General features: G+C 41.3%; 1 protein-coding gene and 1 pseudogene across 1 annotated transcript in view; both read right to left on the bottom strand.

Moving 5' to 3' along the window:
• The window catches only part of LOC120055296, a 32,793-nt pseudogene extending 25,593 nt beyond the window's left edge, over nucleotides 1-7,200 (bottom strand).
• Nucleotides 4,574-22,989, bottom strand: part of LOC120055919 (solute carrier organic anion transporter family member 5A1-like) — a 31,595-nt gene continuing 13,179 nt past the window's right edge. Inside the window, exons 4-10 of the mRNA XM_039003965.1 lie at nucleotides 19,072-19,292; nucleotides 17,434-17,598; nucleotides 14,148-14,346; nucleotides 9,977-10,136; nucleotides 9,336-9,577; nucleotides 9,044-9,108; nucleotides 4,574-8,436 (exon numbers count right to left, since the gene is read on the bottom strand). Of these exons, the coding sequence (XP_038859893.1) occupies nucleotides 7,964-8,436; nucleotides 9,044-9,108; nucleotides 9,336-9,577; nucleotides 9,977-10,136; nucleotides 14,148-14,346; nucleotides 17,434-17,598; nucleotides 19,072-19,292 (1,525 nt within the window). The 3' untranslated portion in view covers nucleotides 4,574-7,963. The remainder of the gene's footprint in view (nucleotides 8,437-9,043; nucleotides 9,109-9,335; nucleotides 9,578-9,976; nucleotides 10,137-14,147; nucleotides 14,347-17,433; nucleotides 17,599-19,071; nucleotides 19,293-22,989) is intronic.

Raw genomic sequence — 22,989 nt, forward strand, 5'->3', positions numbered from 1 at the left:
TTGACTACAGATTACATTTCACACATACACTATATCTCAAAATAAACCTACCTCAGTTTCTCTGTTTCTTCTTTAATTTCCTCTGAAAACAGAAAGAGAGAAACAATGAACTAAAGAGCCATGCTATTGGCCTCGCTTGACCGGTATGATGCTGCTCTTGCTACATGGGCAATAATCAAGGTCAATACATCAACAGCCAATGTAATACCCCAGCATTAGAGTGCTTCATTACATGAAGGCATGAGCACTTTGTCAAATTATCCTTTATTCCAGAAAGGAAATCCCACCAATTTCTATTAGCAACCTGTCAGCGCTATGTTGAAAGGAAGCAACGTCATTCCGTCACTTACATCCGCGACTCCACAATGATAATATTGTTACACTGACTGTGACTCCTTAGGTCCCTTTACTTGTCTTGTGATCAGTTACAACTCATTATTCTCACCAAACATGAGAATGATGAGTTGCTTGAATCTGTAGAGAAAAATATACTTCATTGGTTATCTGAATTTCCCATTTCGTTATTATTGATAGGAGGGGACATTAATATTACTATAGATAATTCAACTGATAGATGGCCCCCAGGTAGGCCAAACAGTCAGAATTTGGGTTGAATACTTTTTATGGAAAAGTTGGAGTAACAAAAGAGGTTCCAGACAGTCCAGAATAGATTTTTGTCTTATATCGAAATGTATTGATAGTGAGTGTGTTACTACAAATATTTGTATTACTCCCCTCAGAGACCATAGGGCCATCGATGTCAAAATATTTACCCCTGCTACTAACCTTGGTAGAGCATCCTACTGGAAGCTAAATAGCTCTTTATTAAATAATATAAAATTGACCAGAAATACAGTGTAGACATTGTTAATCTTGCAAATGACTATTGTAGCTGGAAACGGCTGATTTATTATGTAATATCTACATAGGCGTACAGAGGCCCATTATCAGCAACCATCACTCCTGTGTTCCAATGGCACGTTGTGTTAGCTAATCCAAGTTTATCATTTTAAAGGGCTAATTGAACATTAGAAAACCATTTTGCAATTATGTTAGCACAGCTGAAAACTGTTGTTCTGATTAAAGAAGCAATAAAACTGCCCTTTAGACCAGTTGAGTATCTGGAGCATCAGCATTTGTGAGTTCGATTACACGCTCAAAATGGCCAGAAACAAAGACTTTCTTCTGAAACTCGTCAGAAAGAGGAGTGGGAGGCCCCGGTGCACAACTGAGCAAGAGGACAAGTACATTAGAGTGTCTAGTTTGAGAAACAGACGCCTCACAAGTCCTCAACTGGTAGCTTCATGAAATAGTACCCGCAAACACCAGTCTCAACTTCAACAGTGAAGAGGCGTCTCCGGGATGCTGGCCTTCTAGGCAGAGTTCCTCTGTCCAGTGTCTGTGTTCTTTTGCCCATCTTTTCTTTTTATTGGCCAGTCTGAGATATAGCTTTTTCTTTGCAACTCTGCCTAGAAGGCCAGCATCCCAGAGTCGCCTCTTCACTGTTGACATTGAGACTGGTGTTTAATGAAGCTGCCAGTTGAGGACTTGTGAGACGTCTGTTTCTCAAACTACAGAGGGACTCATCTTTAAAAGGAAGAGTCCTAATAACCAAGGCTGAAGGTATCTCTAGGCTAACATGGTGGGCTGAGTATGGTGGGCTGAATTTTCTGGACTTTACTACTTTAACTAATACTTTTAAGATCAATTGGATAAAATAATTCCGAAGAAGACCCACTTCTATGTGAAACGTTATTCCTCATGTCTTCTCTACTTTTGGTGGCCTTAACTTATTATAAGTTATAATATTATAAATATTATTATAAAAAATTATAATATTGACAAAGTTCCAGTGAAACTCGGCTTTTCATTAGCAGGTTTTCTTGTCATGGTCCTTAATTTAGAATAATACATTTTCTCCACACAAATATTATATATGGAATAATCAGAACATATTGTATAAAAATACCTCTTTGTTTTTAGAATATTGGTTCTGAAATAATATGCCATTGGTGAGCCAACTTATTGGTGAGCAGAGGGTCTTTTACTTAATTATAAGGAATTCTTATCACTTTACATCCTTGTAACGCCTAAAGATTTTGCAATTGTTTTAGATGCCATTCCCTCAGGTGTTTCTTTATTATTCAGGAACATATCAAGACCTGACCCTCAGAACATACCTACAAGTAACCCTGTTGACTCATCAGTAGGAAAGATTTTTATTTTAGTCCATTCAACAATAATAGAGCTATACGAGCCTTGTTTCAACAGGATGTTTTATCTATACCTTATGTCATGCCTCATTGGAATGGTTTTATTGATAATGTCTGTTGGAAAGAAGTTTGGATGTTGCTACACACATACTTATTAACAAAATGAAGGAAGTTTATTTTAAAATGATTCACAAATATTATTGTGCCAACCACTATATGAAGAAAAAAAAATCTAGAAATTCACAATTCAAATTGTACCTTTTGTAATGACCACCCAGAAACAATGTTGCATCTTTTTTGGCATTGTATTCATGTAAGAAAACTGTGGCAAGACATCAGTAGATTTATAATTGAACACATTTATGAAGATCTTACACTATTGTGGAGAGATGTACTGCTTGGATTCTTTACCTACGATAGAAATAAGCTGAAACATTTTTATGTAATTCATTTCATTATTCTTTTGGCCAAATGTAATATTTCACAAATGTAAATACAAAACACCACATTTTATTACCTGGCAAAAAGAAATTGAACTATATTTTAAGACAAAAAAGCTGGTAGAATAATAAATGTGTGTATATCCTTTAAGGTCCTTGTGTAATGTGATATTGTACCCCCTAGCCCAATTGTCCATTGTATAGCCTTTATATATACACTTGTGTTCCCCATGTACTTTTTGTATTTATTTGTTAATAAAAAAAAATATATATATTGTTACTGCAGGGTGGGGGGACAGAGCATCAACTTTTGCACCACTGTCCAGTTAGATCAATGTTCCAGCATTGTTTCACTGTATTATGCACACCACAAAAATAGTATATTATATAATATTTGGACACTGTCCAAAGTGGCCTTGAATAAACATAATTAACCATCTATCAAATAAAAGATAACTCCCATTGAATATGATATAGTTCACCCAAATAGCAAAATGACATATTGGTTTCCTTACCCTGTAAGCAGTCTATAGACTAGATATGACAACAATCCATGCTTTGGTTTTGTTTATCTGGCCACTGTTTCAAACACTATCTTTTTAGCGTGTGTGGCACAAATCCAATGCAAGACAACGGTACCTATACTGAAAAAATATATAAACGCAACATCAAATTTTATTTGTAACATGCGCCGAATACAACAGAGCTGTGTTCAAATAGTATATACTACATAATATACTATTAGTTCATTTTAGTATACTGTAAACGAACGGTATCCTTTCAGTTGAGTGTACTAGAGATTCGCCTGTCTACCGGAAGTTGATGCTATTGCTATGCAACCTCTTGCTAGCTTGTTAGCATAACAAATGACTAGCTAGACTTCGAGTGTGTTCGTAAATTCAAATCTGGAGAGCCAGTGCACTCTGGGCGTTCGTAAATTCAGGGCGTGGTCATTGTCCATTCGTAAATTCAGAGCTCTTCACTCTCATGGCACACACTGGACGCTCCGAGGAGTAAGGTTGATCCGAGCATTCTGACCTCACAATGGCAGTCAAGCACCCGAGCTAACTGGCTAGCTACTTTCAGACACAAGTGAGAGAACACCTCTCTGACCATTTTACTCACCCTTGCAGAGCTGGCTAGGACATCACCTCCAAATCATCATAAAGTATTTCAAATTGATTATGTAGCTCAAAGTCCCTTGTAGATGATTTGGACATGGGTGAAAAATTCTAATATTAATACCATGACTTGAAATGGATTTGTGCCACAAATGCTATAACCACAGATAGGAGCAGTTACCAGTCCCTTCCCTAACGTTCGCATTTGGAAACAGTGGGATTAGGGCCTAATGGATTTATTTCAATTGACTGATTTCATTATATGAACTGTAACTCAGTGAAAATGTTGCATGTTGCGTTTATATTTTGGTTCAGTGTAGGAAAAATGCATCCTTCATACAGTATTACATCCCTACTCTGCCTCCTTGAGTACAGCCTCCTTACCTGTCAGGGTCAATGGAAGAAGACAGTCCACAGCGCCACACAGTGTTTGCATACCAAATGGCACCCTATATCAGTGTTTCCCAACTCCAGTCCTCCAGTACCCACAACAGTACACATTTTTTGTTGTAGCCCTGGACAAACTCACCTGATTCAAGGAGTCATCAAGCCCTCAATGAGTTGAATCAGTTTGTCCAGGGCTACAACAAAAAATGTGTACTGTTGTGGGTACTGGAGGACTGGAGTTGGGAAACACTGCCCTATATAGTGCACTACTTTTCAAGAGGGCCCATAGGTAAAAAGTAGTGCATTGTGTAGGGATTAGGGTACCATTTGGAACACACCCATGACCAGTTTTAATCATGTTACGTGTTTATTACCTGCTCCAACAAGCACTTCTTGAGCAAAAATCGTGATTCAATTCAATATTTATTTTTCGGAATTTTAATTGACAGATGTCAAGTATCGAAGGAATTTGTAAACAGTGTGTCCACAAACAATGTACATTTTCTTTCTTATGATGTCAACCATATAGCAGAGGCATTAACTTGTCATTAAAACACTGTCATTTGAAATTAAATAAATATAATACTGCAAAAAAAACACAAAAAACATAAATCTACAATCTACCTGAAATAGTCCTTATGGTGACATCCAGGTCAAATCCTTATTTTATGCCACATACAAAGACTAATAAACAGCACTACACAGGGCGGTAAGAGTGAGAGCTCCTCTCTCCTAGCTCCAGAGGAACAGTAGGTTTGCCGGTGAGGATCACAAGAGTACCAGAATTCTGCAGCAAACATCCTGGTACTATAGGTACAGTATAGGTTGAAAAGGTCAAATGATGGCAGCAAGTCAATCAAAAATCCTAGAGTCAAATTCTTCACAGTCCACAGTCAGTCTTATCATTGAGTTCCATTACATGAAGTCAAGAGCATTTCAGAATCAGCAACATCTCAACTTCAATCAATTAGTAGGAAAAGTAGGCACTGAGAAACATAATACTGTAGCCTTTCACTAACCGATTCAATAACACTAAAGTTAGGAGAATCCTTGTCGCAAAATGTAGTCTAGCTAGAATTGTGATTAATTTGCACCCGATTTACTCTATGTATTCTACTTTTTCTTTCACATGAAATGGAATGTTTGACTAAGAGTTATGTGACTTATTTCCATTAATAATAGTGTCTGGAGTCCTGAAAAATTATTACATGCAGCAATTATGTCTATCACAACTACTATCGGATGCATTACACTGTTATTCTAGCTGACAATGTCAGTCATTTTACTATAAAGAGTTTTGGTACCCTTCCATATTAACGGTAACATGTTATAATATCCCATAGTTTTAACGCTATTAACTCTAAACCAACAGCCACATTGTATCATGGAAGTAATAATAATGTTTTATTGTTACATACACCGGATAGGTGAAGTGAAATTTGTTGTTTACAGGCTCAGTGCTGTTCCACCTGCCCAAATTCAACATAGATACATAGAAAAGCATAATTTTAGCTTCTAATATTTAAGTGTTAAAATAAACTGAAAATTACGATTATTCCACCAAATAATTGTCTAGTTATTTCGCTTGGGGAAACACCACAGCTTCATTTGGAGTATTTCTACAATATTGCTTACCACATCTGACTAGCAGGTGTCCTAAAACACCCTGTAAAACCAAAAGCAATATGTACTTGAATATTGCATGTTACACCCATGAACTACTTGTTTCAACGATCTTGTTGCCCTCCAGCTTGTATCACTAGTCTCCGAGAAGTAGTGCTGATCTAGAATCAGGTCGCCTCTGTCCATGTAATTGTATTGATTACTGAGCTGTGGGAGTTAGTAACTCCCAGCCCTAAACTCGATTTAGCACTGCTTAAGAAATTAGTCTGATGTCCTTTGAATTAATACAAAGATACAATACAAATACAAACAAAACTTCACCAAAAGGCAAAACAAACAACCTCAGCAGCCATGATTGATATCCCTTTGACAGTTGTTCAGTAGAACATGCTCTATTGTTGACATAGTGAGTAGTTGCATTATAATAATTATTATCGGTTACACAATACATGGGAGAAGTGGCCCTGCTGTTGGTAAATCAATTCATCTAGGCATCCAGTTACAGACCTAATAAGCTAATCTAAACTACTGGCCACAGACTCCCAGTCTTCGCTCGAAGGTAAGGTGAAAGCCGGTGACAGAGGATACTTACTAAACTACTGACTAACAAATGTGAAATAGTGGTTGGTTTGTGTGGATTAGCTAATCATGGGAAGCACAGCAGAATCTCTTTGCACCAGCAGCACTGGTCTGGTCTGCTCCACCACAGAGCCAGCAGGGGGTCTGGTCTGCTCCACCACAGAGCCAGCAGGGGGTCTGGTTCTGCTCCACCACAGAGCCAGCAGGGGGTCTGGTTCTGCTCCACCACAGAGCCAGCAGGGGGTCTGGTTCTGCTCCACCACAGAGCCAGCAGGGGGTCTGGTTCTGCTCCACCACAGAGCCAGCAGGGGGTCTGGTTCTGCTCCACCACAGAGCCAGCAGGGGGTCTGGTTCTGCTCCACCACAGAGCCAGCAGGGGGTCTGGTTCTGCTCCACCACAGAGCCAGCAGGGGGTCTGGTTCTGCTCCACCACAGAGCCAGCAGGGGGTCTGGTTCTGCTCCACCACAGAGCCAGCAGGGGGTCTGGTTCTGCTCCACCACAGAACCAGCAGGGGGTCTGGTTGGTTAAAACATTGTATGCATGCCAAACGGCACCTTATTCCCTATGTAGCGCTCTACTCTTGCCCTGGTCAAAAGTGGCACACTATAAATGGAATAAGGTACCATTTGGGACGTAAACATTTCAATTAGGATTTTTGTCTGAAACAAGACATGTTAATAAGAGATCGGTAAGCAAAAGATGCCTTCGTTCTGTAAAGCCCATGACACACGAAGCAACACTGAGGGGGGTCATCATGAGTGCACTTAGACTGTGCCCCAAATGGCACCCTATTCCCCATGTAGTTCACTACTTTGGACCAAAGACCTATCAGCCATTGTCAAATGTATAGCACTACAGTATATAGAGAATAGAGTACCATTTAGGATGCAGCCCAAGTGTGTCTGAAATAGAACAACGGCGAGGGATATATTTGTGGGCCTGTCTATGAGGTAACCACAGAAGAGTGGTTCTAATTCAAAATGTTTCCAGACACATCTTTTCCAAGTCAACCACTCATCATTACACGCAGGTCTGGGGTGATACTGAATGACATTTCCAGATTGTATGGAAAGGGAAGGCAATGCTCAATGTGTGCTTTTAATACAGCTTGCCATTGAATAATAGGGGGAAAAGAAAATGACCTTGCATAGTAGAGGATTTAGTTTATGCTCGCTGGCCAAGCTGCGTAGCTCAGTCACCTCGTCTTGCTGAGGTCTTAGAATGAACACTAAAACTGAGCAATGGAGGATATTATTCATGTCATTTTCACCTAGCGCCACGCAACAATACCATCACTACGATCGTTCTCGAGAAGTATCGAAGGTGCACTTTTCTAAAGAGATGATATGCATTCCCTCCCATGACGAAAACAAACCAAAGAGAAAAGGACACCAACATACTAGGTAGAGGGAAGATTTGCTAACTGGGGTATCCATCCCAATGTCTTCCTGTATACATGTTGACCAACCGCTGTCTGTCTGAGTGACGTCTTGTGCGTGTGTGTGTGAACGTATACTATAATACCATACGAGTGAGAACCCAGAGTAAGAAAGGCAGACATTGAAGAGAATGTGGATGGAAGGGCGGTAGGAGTTGCCCTCAGACGCGGGCAGACACCTGTTCCAGAGAGCGAGCGGGAGGGCGAGGGGCCGGCGGGGTTATTGCTTTCAGGCTCTTCAGGCTGTTCCCCGGGCAGCTCTGGCTACTGAGGCCCCTGTTGAGGACGGGGATGATGGGAGGTTCATTGCGTGGTATATTAACGGGACAGGAGCGGGTACGGGCGTGTCCCTTGTGTCCCCCGGCGTGGCAGATGAGGTCGCTCACCGTGTCCATGGGCGAGAGGTGTTTCAGCCAGCGCTCCAGACGCTCTTCCTTGTACTTGATGGAGTACCAGGTGAGAAAGATGAAGATGAAGCCAATGAACTTGAGGCTGGCGGCCAGGCCAAAGTAGACGAAGCGGAAGGAAGTGACATCGTACTCCCAGCAGGAGCCGTGGACACCACAGTCCTGCTGCCACAGCATACAGGTGGTGTCGATCACCGCCCCAAAATAGATGGGAGTAGGTATGTAGGCTGAGGAGAGGAGAGAGAGACCGTTATGATACAGAAGAAGTAGATGGTTGTAGGTATGTAGGCTGAGGAGAGAGAGGGGAGACCGTTATGATACAGAAGTAGATGGTTGTAGGTATGTAGGCTGAGGAGAGAGAGGGGAGACCGTTATGATACAGAAGTAGATGGTTGTAGGTATGTAGGCTGAGGAGAGAGAGGGGAGACTATTCTAACACAGCATGCATGTGGTGTCAATGTGGAAGTGGGGATGTACGTAGAAGACAAGGACAGAGGAGCGATACACACTCATTCAGAGAGGTTAGCCAAAGACACTTTAATTTTTTTTTTAAACCTTCTATTTCTAGCCTAATTAAGTTTTGAATATTGGCAATAAAAGGGGGGGAATGAACAAAAGATGTCAACCTCAGAGAAAATGTTCTGATTACTGTTCAGTTCCTCTTAGTAATTTTCTGACATGAAATGGGAACCTGTTTTTTCAAATTACATTTTGAACCAGATTCAATGTCCCAATGGGACCCTATTCCCCACATAGTGCACTAAATAGGGACACACCCTAAAAAATAACCTCTCAGTATTGAACTCTGTATTTCACTGAAGCTGCATCACTCACCAAGGGTCCTGAGGAGAACAAACTGCATCCCGAGTGCAAAGGGTCTCTCTTGCTCTTCTACTGACCTTGAGGAGAGGAGGAAGAAGGGAGGAAATGGTGAAGATAGAGGTGCAAAATGATGATAACCTAGGAATCCTTGAAAAGTTTTATTCCATCCTGATTCTAGAAATCACACAACCGGGATCACAGAAAGTTACCATCATTTTGCAACCCGATGAAGAGAACTCACAACCACTATCTCACAATCCCTTCGATAAGTGTGTTTTGTTCAGTGTCTATTCCGGGTCAATACCTAAGAGTGACAATGATGGCGGAGGGCTGAGCGCAGGCCGTGATGAGTGTGACGATGAAGAGGAAGATGAGGAAGGGAATGAGGGTGCTGCAGGTGCGGTCACACTTCCCCGACACGGCATAGCCATTCTCGTTCAGGTAGGTCTTGACGATGACCAGCTGCAGCTGGTTGACTTGGCCGTTAGAGGAGGGGGTGATGACCTGCCTGCTCTGGACACACGCACAGTCAGAGTAGTTCCTGATCTGCGAGACGGAGAGGGAACAGAACACCAGGCATCATTCTCAGCTCATCTTATTGTACTATGGAAGTGAACTTCTAAGGCGCAACTGTGCGTACCACTAGAAGTGTGTTATTCAAGTACTACCAATGTAGACTGTACACAGATGCTTAATTAATGTTTGTTCAATGGTCAGTAAGCTATAACTAGGGTCTAACAATATTGTTTTACCTGATCATGTAACTCACATTATGGCCAGGAAAAACTCCTGGCCCTAGCTTTAGGTAACTTTCCAAAAATGCCCAGGTATTGCAGAAATCCTGTTTGGAATATTTCTAGAAACAGGAGGGAATAAGCAGAAAATCTGGGAATTTGAGGAAAGTTACCATCATTTCGCGACCCTACTTTTGTGACAGAGACTCACTCCTGTGCTGTCGTTGCCCACACTGCTGCAGCCTGCCAGGCAGGGGTTGAAGTAGGTGATTCCGTCTGAGCCACAGACTGGAGCGTACTCATGGATCTTACAGCCACAGTTCACATTACACCCTCCAGTCAGGTTACGATGGGTCATAGTCAGAGTAGGACTGAGAAAAGTGAGGGAGAGAGATTATTTAGAGAGGGGGAGGGGAAGAGAGACAGGGAGAAGGAGAGAGAAAAGAGGGGGATGAAGAGAGCTAAATAACGTAGGACATTTTCCACTATCACAACGTAATTCTTATTCAGACTGATTAAACAATGTTAAGAAGACTATCTTACCATGCTGCTATTCAAAGGTCACATTTACACTGAGATTTGCTGCACCAAAATACATTGCTCACAACCGAGGGCAATTACACCAGTTAGCATGTGTACACTTGCTTATTGAACATCTCATTCCAAAATCATGGGCATTAATATGTCAAGTTCTTCCACACCAATCTCGACAAACCATTTCTTTACGGACCTCGCTTTGTGCATGGGGGTATTGTCACGCTGAAACAGGAAAGGGCCTTTCCCAAACGGTTGCCACAAAGTCAGAAGCACAGAATTGTCTAGAATGTCATTAGATTTCCCTTCACTGGAACTAAAGGGGCCTAGCCAGAACAATCAAAAACAGCCCCAGAACATTATTCCTCCACCACCTAACTTTCCAGTAGGCACTATGCATTTGGGCAGCTAGTCTTCTCCTGGCATCCACCAAAACCAGATTCATCCATAGGGCTGTCCGACTAAAAAAATATTTGTTGATCGAAAGTTGGCTGTTCTTTCGAGCAATTTGAAACGTGTATTTTTCCATATATAGACACACCCAATGTGTTTTAATAAAATCAACTATATGCATTGAGCTTGTCTGATGCTTTAAGCTTACTGTTTCATTAAATAAGACAAACGACTCGAGGGAGCCAGCGATTTAGATAACCAGAAGAAAAAAAACGTAACCTGACCCAACCATCCTCCTCCCGCTCCTGCTGGCTTCTCAGATTCTGCCATTACTCTCCTGAACTTGTCGGTAATAGGTTACACGAGGAGTCGGCAACCTTTCATGTGGAATGACAATTTATCTTACCATTTCTACCGATCTACGTGCCAGTTATGGTTTTCATATGCACATTTGTGGAACATTTTCATTTCATTTATAATAACGTCTTCATATCCGTCTTCATATCTGTGGTTAATACAAATTCTATCCAAATCCAAATGAAAATGAGACAAACCTAAAAAGTAACTTCTATTGTCATTGCCAACTATGTAAAAATATCCCACATAAAGCCAACAAATAAAAACATTGCAGCCTGCAGGTAGAAAATATACTGATAAAAAAGAAAGAAAACTCCTATAAATCACATTGGCTACCTATGGCCTGTCTGCAACGAACTTGCAATATTGTATAAAATATTCTGTGCCCTCAGAGTTTCCAGCGCCAGTGAGCTCGGGCAGACACAACTGTAGTCTATTTCCGCAAGGGATAAGAAGAAGTGCTTGACTTGGGCAGGAGATCACCGGAGCTGAGTACCAGCACCTCAAATGTTCTACTGCTTGATCTCCTGTTCCTCTTATAGAATATTAGCTCAAAAGTATTGTGGAGCTCCTGCACCTAAACACAAATAGCACCAGCACCCAAAATGAGTACCAGAACCTATTTCAGTTCAAAGCATGCACTGATAAGAAGTAAGCAGGTTGGCCTATTTTATGACATTTCCACTGGATCAGAGCATGACATTTTTCTCTTTCACTCTGAGTGGTTATCGAAAGGGAGAGAGCTGGAAAGATTTTTCAAATTGACAATAGTTCCTCAGTGTAGGCTTTGTCAATGGATGTAAAAACAGACTTTGTTTGCTTTTTGAGGTGAAGAAAACATTACTTTGGGACAGGGGCGCAAATTTGATTTTATAAGTGTGGGGGACGTAACATTATTTTAAAACATTTATCCATTCGGATAAACACTCTAAACAACCTACCCAGACCGCTCGGAGACGTCCGCATGGTCCTAAAGCACACCGATAATGGTGGTGCGTTTAGCCAATCAGATCTCCAAAATGGGCACATTAATATGCCTACATTTGAACGCAGGCCAGGCAGCCTTTAGGCCTATGTAATTTACTTCTGTGCGTAATCAGGTGCGCGTTCTTACCTTAAAATTGACAGGAGTGTTCCAAACAAAAGACAATTACTAAATTGAATTGACAAAACTCGTAAATGGAATGAAAGAAACCAAAACTTGTTTCTCACAAGTGTAGCATAGGTTGTGCGCTCTGCAAACAATGTCCACTCCGACAATTAGAAAGGTAAGACTGGAATAATAATGTATTGAATGCATTAACAGACATTACCATAACCAAACAAACATTGTAGATTAGAGATGACAGGAATGCATGGTAAATGTACTACTGGTGATATAGTATATGTAATAGGGGAGTGATATACACTAACCATCAAATGCAAACAATTCACACAATGAAGTTATGAAACAATGAATGTGCACAGATTGGTGGGAGAGAGTGCATTCTGGAGAGAGACGTGCATCTGGGCGATGTGTGGTCAATCTGACGTCTGCATTGGCCATGCAGCATTTACGGTGACACGGCCTCTGCAGAAGTCAGGGCATTCATACTTCTTGTGCTTTGCTGAGCTCAGCAGAGCTGTTGTGAAGGAAGTTGTCAAGGAAGTGAGTTTGTTTATACAGGATGTACCACCCCCACCTACCGTCAGCCAATCATGTATATAGAGCTATACAGAGCCCTCCGCATTGTTACAACATTTGGAAGGAGCATGGTGATGCGGTACATAGCTCCATTTGGCCCCGTAATTGTGTCACACCCTCCATATGGAGCCTCCAACCACATTCTCGGATCAAGCATAAATTGGCTTTTAGTCTAGGCCTCCCACAATGCATTAATTAGTTCACTGAGATGGGCGCAAATATATCAGCACTCTGTGGTACCGTTCTATGAGCTTGTGTGGCCTACCACTTCTCGGCTGAGCTGTTGTTGCTCCTAAACGTTTCCACTTCCCAATAACAACACTTACATTTGACCGGGTCAGCTCTAGCAGGGAAGAAATTTGACGAACTGACTTGTTGGAAAGGTGGAATCCTATGACGGTGCCACGTTGAAAGTCACTGAGCTCTTCAGTAAGGCCATTCTACTGCCAATGTTTGTCTATGGAGATTGCATGGCCGTGTGCTCGATTTTTATACACTTGTCAGCAGCGGGTCAATCATAATTGCATCAGGGACAGGCACCCTTTTCCCTTTATAGTGCACTACTTTTCGCCCTATGGGGTGAAAAGTAGCCTTGCATGAGCCTTGGCGTGTGCGAGCCAGAACGGCTCATAGAAACAGGAGCCTATCTCCTGTTTCTGTAGCGTGAGGCAGCTTGATGTACAAGTGCACCGCCTGGACAGGACGCTAGTCTATTGCAATGCCTTACCCCAAATCTATCTCCTTAATGCTGAGTGCCAAGCAGAGACGCATCACAACCCAATTTTACAGTCTCTGTATATCCTGGTCAAAAGTAGTACACTGTAAATGGGAATAGGGTGCCATTTGGGATGTAGCCAGAGGTTGGATCTAAGAGAGGGAACAAAGCTCCAGGACTGTAGAACAGAGAGTTAATTCCTCTAGATCATAACAGTGTCATGCATTAGAGTTCTTGTGTCTGGGGAAGGACTGTGTTCCAAATGGCACCCTATTGCCTATATAGTTCACTACTTTTGACCAGAGCCCTATTGGCCTTGTTCAAAAGTAGTGCACTACAAAGGGAATAGGGCTTTCATTTTGGACAGGGACTCTGATGTGTGCCGAGGTGATATTTCACAACAGGGGCCTTCATGATGGTCACCTCTTCTTCCCATCATCACTGGGAAACACACACACACACACACACACACACACACACACACACACACACACACACACACACACACACTAAACTTCCTCACATTGTTTAATACTTTGATATGGGGTTTTTGGAGGCTGGAATGTTTGCAGAGAAAGAATTCAATTAATTTTGGGGGAGCTGAGAGAAAGAGGACAAGATCGACAGGGATTGCATGGGAAAAAAGTTCAGATTGAAAGAGAGGGTTACTGAATGAAGGAAGGAAGGTGTGGTTCTTACCCAGTGGTGTATGGTATGTTGATGCCTCCTAGGTTGATGCTCTCACAGCCCACTATGAACAGAGTAGAGAAGCAGAGCAGAGAGACCCCACTACAGATCATGGCCAGCTTGGCTGACTCTCTGGCTCCCAGCTTCAGCTTCTTAATTATGTAGCCCCCCAGGACTATACCCACCCCAGCACTGGGCACGATGATCACACCTGTGACAGCAGGAGGCAGAGAGAGAGAGAGTCAATGATGCGGTCTCTAGAACGCATAGATTAGATCACAGCAATCTGTTTCACATCTAGACGCATGTTATTCTACAACATCATTTAATTTGGGCCTCCTGTTCACTTTCAAACACATCATCCAAACAGAAAGAGCAGAGTAGAACCTCCTTTTTAGGGGAGTGCTGAGGAAGCTTTAAGACGGCTAGCTGTACAACTAATGTTCAGTGGACAGAGTGAAGGCCCAGCCAGCAGCCATGAATAATACAAACACTCTTCCTTAAAATAAAGGGGCACCTGGGAGATGGTCAAGTAGTGAGTGTTAAACTCACAGTGGCCCCATTGACGTGGAGTAATCTTAAAGACACAGACCCCTTCAGGCTGTCCCGGAAGTGTCCCTGACTAAGGAGCTTTTGAAGGCAAGGGCTCTAACTGACCCCTGTGGTGAAGCTGGAGACAATAGACCTGTGTTCCAAACAATGCACTTCAGAGGGGTGTTAGGTGTGTATTGACTGAACAAAAATATAAATGCAACATGTAAAGTGTTGGTCCTATGTTTCATAAGCGGAAATAAAAGATTGCAGATGTTTTCCAAACGCACAAAAAGCTTATTTCTCTCAAAGTTGGTGCACAAATGTGTTTACATCCCTGTTAGTGAGCATTTCTCCTTTGCCAAGATAATCCATCCACCTACCTGAGAGGTGTGATATATCAAGAATCTGATTAACCAGCCGGATCATTACACAGGTGCACCTTGTGCTGGGGGACAATAAAAGGCCACTAAAACGTGCAGTTCTGTCACAAAACATAATGCCACAGATGTCTCAAGTTGAGGGAGAGTGCAATTGGCATGCTGACTGCAAGAATGTCCACTAGAGCTGTTGCCAGGGAATTTAAATGTTTCTTTCTCTACCATAAGCCACCTCCGTCATTTTTAGAGAATTTGGCAGTATGTCCAACCAGCCTCACAGCCACAGACCACGTATATTGCGTTGTGTGGGTGAGCGGTTTGCTGATGTCAATGTTGTGAACAGAGTGCCCCATTGTGGTGGTGACAACGAACACAATTGCATTTTATCAATGGCAATTTGAGTGCACAAAAATACCGTGACGAGAACCTGAGGCCCATTGTGAGGCCCATTTTTTAAAACATTATTTGTGACCAACTGATGCATATTTGTATTCCCAGGTCATGTGAAATCCATAGATTAGGGCCTAATGAATTTATTTAAATCGACTGATTTCCTTATATGAACTGTAACTCAGTAAAATCAATGAAATTTGTTGCATGGTAGGCTTATATATTTGTTCAGTATAGATGTGTTTACTAGGGCTGTCAAATGATAAAAATAAAATCTGTGGCTACGGTTCTAGACAAGTCTCTCATTCACCATTGTGGCCTTATTGTAGCTGGCATTTGTGACTGAGACTTATAAAAGTGTGCTTCAAACAATGTACATTTGTGATTGCTAGACATACAAATATGATTATTTATTAATAGCTTTGAAACAAGCTCTAGTTGCGGACGCAACTGGACTAGATTGTGAAAAACTCTTGGCGGAATGCTCTCAGCTTGACTGCCGCGAGGGAGATTAGCACATTATCGTCATAAGTGCGATTTCATGTTCTTTTTTAGTAGGGGAGTTAGGCTACATGCAGCTAATTACATGTTGTACACAAAATACATTATCGACATGTTTGTACAAACTTGGTTGTTGTAATAGTATTGCGAACATAAACACAAACACTAATCTCTCGTGGACAGATGAAACAGCGAGAATCTGTCAAGGCACATAAAATTATGTGAATACGAGCAGCAGTAGTTCCTGGTTTGGGGTTTTCGTCATTGATTATTTGGATTAATTAAGGCGGTGCTTACATTAGGGCGGTGATTTCACAAGCCCGTGTGTGGAGGATAAACGGTTTCCACACCCACAAAGTCAAAATTGGCTATATTGTAAAAATTTATGAAGACAAAAATGTATTTTTTGGCCATGATAAACACGGGTGAAATTAGCGGAAGAGAGGAGTTTGCGTTTGCGAGGGAAGAGAATTCGCTTCCTTCCTTTGCACAAAGGTAATAACAACTGTTAATGGGATTCCCCTCTCAAAGTAAAACAGGAAATTACAAACTTTCACATGAGAATTTTACTTCTGGGTAACCGAGATTAGCATAACAAAAACAGGCAGTCTAGAGATGTCATGTTCTTCTTAGCTGTTGATTTACACACAGGCACAAAACTCTGTATTCGCAGCCACGGCCAAAAACAGAGTTTTACAGAGATGTATCCATCACGATTAATCGCAAATTCTGAATTTGCTTCAATTGAGCTGTAATTTAAGATTTTTTATACAAACAGCATTATGAGAATATTGATGTCTTGATTTTGTCCAAAGTAACAGTTAGAAAAATCTGGTCAATTGATAAAGCTCTTTCTTTAACCTTAATATCAACTTGTTTTAACATCACACTGTTGTTTTTAGCTGTATAGATTTATTTATTATGTTTGGTGTATTTTTAACGGTTTCAATGTACGTTCAAAATACACAAAAATACAAAGTGCACTAAAATTACAAAAAGTTTAAAGTTAATTGAGTAGATACTAGGAGTGTATTTACCTGTGTAGATACTAGGAGCGTATTTACCTGTGTAGATACTAGGAGTGTATTTACCTGTGTAGATACTAGGAGCGTATTTACCTGTGTAGATACTAGGAGCGTATTTACCTGTGTAGATACTAGGAGTGTATTTACCTGTGTAGATACTAGGAGTGTATTTACCTGTGTAGATACTAGGAGTGTATTTACCTGTGTAGATACTAGGAGTGTATTTACCTGTGTAGATACTAGGAGTGTATTTACCTGTGTAGATACTAGGAGTGTATTTACCTGTGTAGATACTAGGAGCGTATTTACCTGTGTAGATACTAGGAGTGTATTTACCTGTGTAGATACTAGGAGTGTATTTACCTGTGTAGATACTAGGAGTGTATTTACCTGTGTAGATACTAGGAGCGTATTTACCTGTGTAGATACTAGGAGCGTATTTACCTGTGTAGATACTAGGAGTGTATTTACCTGTGTAGATACTAGCGCTGGATGCCGGGATGCCAAACTGTGACTCGATGAACTTGGGTATGAAGGTGATGAAGGCGGTGACGATGGCGCTCTCTGCAGTGTAGGACAGGCTCACAAACAGGAAGGTGACATTACTCAGGATCCTCACTGCAGCCTTAGGCAGCTCTACACAGGGACAGGGAGGGAGGGAGGGAGGGAGGGAGGGAGGGAGGGAGGGAGGGAGGGAGGGAAAGGGAAGGAGAGAGGGGGAGAAAAATAAAGATGTAGGGGAACACAGCACGTTAGCAAAATGAGCAAAAGACAGACAGAGACACGGGAGGCTGACGGACCATTTATATTATGGAGCTATGCAAGGGTACATCTGCTCACCAGGAGGACATAAAGGAGTATGTACAATGTACAGTCATTCACTTCACATTCCTATTCAGATTATCCACTACCTTAATAGGAACAACATTTTCTCTGCCCATAATTAGAATGAAACCTCATTACAGTAGTATCCTATATATTTCAACTTAGTAAACTTAATTAGAACATAAAACGAGGCAATGGGCTGTTATTACATTGTAGGTCATTTGTTATAGTGCGAGAGAAGTTCAGCTCTAGCTGTATATAGTGGTCTGTGGTAGCAATAGACCATGTCAAGCATTTATAGACTATGATCAGTATCAGTAACTAGGTTTCCATAAACTTGTCGAGTGATTTTGTGTCGACATCTAAAAGGTTTGCATAGAAAAGAGATGCGAAAATTGCCTGCTACAGTGCGTTTCCAATGAACTGTCTAAAAACAGCTGGACGTAAGGACGTCACACCTAATAAAAACACTTCGCAAAAACCTAAATGTAGAATAAAAATGGCTAAAGTCTTTATATTATCCTTGCCCTGTAAAGAACAAATATTTTTATAGTTGAAAAAAAATATGTATTTTTCAAACAGTAGGCATTTAGAATTAAACGTGGCGAGGAGCTTTATAGTAACGTGATGACATCATGTGCCCCTCGTACCTTGACAATTATTTGGCAATCATAAGTTTACATCATTTGTTGCAATCAAGGAGCGGTAGCTTGACTAGCAAGCCAGCAGCCGGAGGGCTGCCAGTTCGAATACGACGGGAAAAATCTGTTGAGAAGCGAGTTGGCAACCGGAGGGTTGCTGGTATCAAATCAGATACCATTGCCTGCCGTTGTGCCCTTGAGCAAGGCACTTAACCCCCCACAACAACATCTCCCAGAGCGCCCAGTGTGGCAACCCCCCGCAACTCTCCAAAACCTGTATGTGTATCTTTCAGAGAGGTAGGGTTAAAAGCGGAAGTAAAACTTCAGGTGGACCTTGTGTGCAATTGAACAATAAAGTGATCTTAAAATGAAGAATGTTTGACAAAAGAAAACCCACTCCTGTAGAAACAGATACAAATGTTGTTGATCTTCAGAAAACTTCTCCTAGATCTGCCCGCAATTATTGTTTGGGTGAAATTGTTGTTGTCGAATAAACCTGGTCAATGGAAACCTGCATATTCATAGTATATGAGAGGCAAGCGTCAGTGAGATAACCCTGCAACCTAATAGCTATATAGTGCACTTCTTAGGGAATAGGGTGTCATTTGGGACATACCAAATCCTCTCTCTCTGTATAACATACCTTTAATGTCTTTCCCAAAGCCCATGGATGATGTAACCTTCTGGCTCTTGCTGTCGGCCTTCTCCTTGGAGATGTCATCATCGCTGGACACGTTGTCCAGGGTGATCTTTTTCCTCTTCTTCTTCTTCTTCTTGTTTCTGGGAGGCAGCTTCTTGGGGAAGGCGAACATGGGGAATATGACCAGTAGCATGGCAATGGAACAGAGCAGGAAGCCGCTCCACCTGAGAGAGCAGAGAGGGTTTAGCTTAGTGATGGGGGGGGGGGTATCGATTCTCAAAAAAAGAACAAAAATGTATTAAAAAAATTGCTAGGTAGTTAATGTTAGCTAGGCCTAGTCAGCTGTACCTGCGCTAAAGCTCCTGTATTTTTCCTCCTCTACCTTGTTCTCCATCTTCTTTTTAAATCGTGAGCCAACATGTTTTCAGCACTGTTCACCGGACGTGCTACCTTGTCCCAGACCTGCTGTTTTCAACTCTCTAGAGACAGCAGGAGCGGTAGAGATACTCTGAATGATCAGCTATGAAAAGCCAACTGACATTTACTCCTGAGGTGCTGACCTGTTGCACCCTCTACAACCACTGTGATTATTATTATTATTATTTGACCCTGCTGGTCATCTATGAACATTTGAACATCTTGGCCATGTTCTGTTATAATCTCCACCCAGCACAGCCAGAAGAGGACTGGCCACCCCTCATAGCTGGGCTTTCTAGGGAGTTTTTCCTAGCCACCGTGCTTCTACACCCACATTGCTTGCTGTTTGGGGTTTTAGGCTGGGTTTCTGTACAGCACTTTGTGACATCAGCTGATGTAAGAAGGGCTTTATAAATACATTTGATTGACTTTAATTTCCATGACTGATCAAAACTAATTTTCTCATGGCTTTCTCTTGTCCCTCTGCAGCAGACATGGTGAGCAATATGTTTGGAACATCAAATCGCAATAAAAATCACAGTATTGAATTGCAATACATATTGTATCAACATCTAAGTTTCGTGATTTCCTATCTTGAGGTCCCTGGGAATTCCCAGCCCTAATGTCAAGTGTAATGTAAAGTGTTTATTTTGTATATGACTGTGTGTCTAAGATTATTTTCCTCTCAGGGAGCAAGCCTAGCGGTTAAGAGCGTTGGCCAGTAACTGAAATTGCCGAGTCGACTACAGTAGGTGAAAAATCTGTCGATGTGCCCCTGAGCAAAGCACTTAACACTAATTGTGCCAGTAAGTTGCTCTGGATACGAGCGTCTGCTAAATGACTAAAATGTAAATATAAAAATGACATTCAAGTTTCTTATCCCATCCCTGTCCTATCATCTGCAATGAGTTCAATAGCACATTCCCACAACACACAAGCCCCAAATTAAACACAGCATGGAACACTGGAAGAGTAATAGTGCATTTGGAAAATATTCAGAGATGTTCGATCTGATTCAAGTCCGGGCTCTGTCCGGACCACTCAAGGACATTCAGAGACTTGTCCCAAAGCCACTCCTTAGTTGTCTTGGCTGTGTGTTTAGTGTCATTGTCTTGTTGGAAGGTGAACCGTCACCCCAGAGTGCCCTGGAGCAGGTTTTCATCAAGGATCTCTCTGTACTTTACCCCGTTTATCTTTCCCTCGTTCCTGACTAGTCTTCCAGTCCTTGCCATTGAAAACCATCCACACAACATGACGCTGCCACCACCATGCTTCACCATAGGGATGGTGCCAGGTTTCCTCCAGACGTGGCGCTTGGCTTTCAAGCCAAAGAGTTTAATATTGGTTTCATTAGACCATCGTCTGAGAATCCTTTAGGTGCCTTTTGGCAAACTCCAAGCGCCTTTTACTGAGGAGTGGCTTCAGGCTGGCCACTACCATAAAGGCCTGATTGGTGGAGTGCTGCAGAGATGGTTGTCCTTCTGGAAGGTTCTCCCATCTCCAAAGAGGAAATCTGGAGCTCTGCCAGAGTGACCATCGGGTTCTTGGTCACCTCCCTGACCAAGGACCTTCTCCCCCGATTGCTCAGTTTGGCCGTGCGGCCAGCTCTAGGAAGAGTGTTGGTGGTTCCAAACTTCTTCCAATTAAGAATGATGGAGGCCACTGTGATCTTGGGGACCTTCAATGCTGCAGAAATGTTTTGGTATTGTTTTCTAAAAACTACAACTTAAAAAAAATATATATATATATTTTTTTTTAACTAAAAATCTGTTTTCGCTTTATCATTATGGGGTATCGTGTGTAGATTGATGAGGATTTTTAAAAATGTAATACATTTTTGAATAAGGCTGTAACGTAACTAAACGTGGAAAAAGGAGTCTGAATACTTTCCGAATGCACTGTATGTACAGTATTTCAAATCCCACATTTGACAAGCTAACATGTACATAACATACATTTCTATCACCACCAATCAAACCCATTATATTTAACATGTTAGGCCTAAGCATTAACAATCAAATATGTAAACGTCTAAATATATACACGATTTTATTAGATATTTAATAAACAATACAAAACACATACAAACGACTAGATCATTACATCACACCTGCACAGAACCACTAGCCCCCACCCCTATCTCCAGCGTCCTTATCACTTTCTGCCAAATGGCCTCAAACTGCACCATTTTGTTTCTCTCTGTCGCCCATGCGCTTACATTTTTTTTATAATAAAGAATTTCACCTTTCCATTGCGTAAACGACGGAGCATTGGTTGATTTACAGTTTTTGAGTATACATTTATTTTAAAGAAATTATGAGAATACTATTGAAGTTGGATGTATTTGAAAATATCTACCATGGTCAACCCACAATTGCTTTTTAAAGTTGTCAGAAATAAATGTATTTCCTATTACCAACTAATTTACAGTTTCTATGCCTTTAGTATTCCATGTGGGCCAATTTAACAATGAATTCTGAAAAGCTATCCAACGATTGTTCCATACGGTTGTGTTTCTAGTGAGTGATATTGGTTCTTGTAAAATGTGTTTCATTTTCTTCCATATCATTATAGTATTCTTAACTATGAAGTTGTAATGTTCCTTTGAAAATAGACACATAAAAATATTCTAGGTATGAGCGTATCTTCAATATGTACCCATTGTTCCTCTTTTGTGCATTTAACTATATGTCGCAAGTAAAAGCCTTGGGTAGAGAGTTCATACAATTCCAAGTCTGGAAGATTAAAACCACCCTCAGACTTAGGAAAATGTAAAACTTTCCTTTTTATTCTATGAAATTTATTTGCCAATATAAAAAGTCTGTTATGACCTACTATTCTTTTTTAAAGAATGTCTTCGGTTGGATAGCAGTCGCTGTCCATGGTTCTGAAAGACCATGTAGCTATGTACATAATAGCAAAGTTAATCAGCATATTGGTGTTGAGAACAATGCGGAGTCGGCAGCAGCAGAGTGAGGAGACGAGAAAACAGCACTTGCCTTAAGACAGATCCTGCTTCTGTTGCCTGTTTGAGTGTTTGTTTAATAGCCTACTGATTCCATGAGCTCCAAGCCTCATGCAACCACAACATGTCAGATTAAGCAAGTTAACAAATCTGGCCCTTTTTAATCTTTGCTATGCTGTAATAAAGGATTTACACTTTTTCCCATTAGAACAGCCTCTCAGGTATTACCTAAAATGTCCTTAGTGTTATTTACACTGTTCCAAATGGTCAGAAAAAGTATAATATTGTAATATAACAGCACCTGTTTTAGGCTGGGTTTCTGTATAGCACTTTGTGACATCTGCTGATGTAAAAAGGGCTTTATAAATACATTTGATTGATTTTTTCATTGATCGCACTTCCCCTTTCCCTCTTGAGCAACCAGTAAATATTCCCTCGTTTCGAGTTTCTCTTTCATGTCCTACACATCTCTTTTGCTGTCACATATGTTACGGTATTCAGGGTTTGTAATAACCAATTTATTGATGCGAGTATGATAG

Source organism: Salvelinus namaycush, chromosome 11 (genome assembly GCF_016432855.1).
Source record: "Salvelinus namaycush isolate Seneca chromosome 11, SaNama_1.0, whole genome shotgun sequence".
Taxonomy (NCBI): Eukaryota; Metazoa; Chordata; class Actinopteri; order Salmoniformes; family Salmonidae; genus Salvelinus; species Salvelinus namaycush.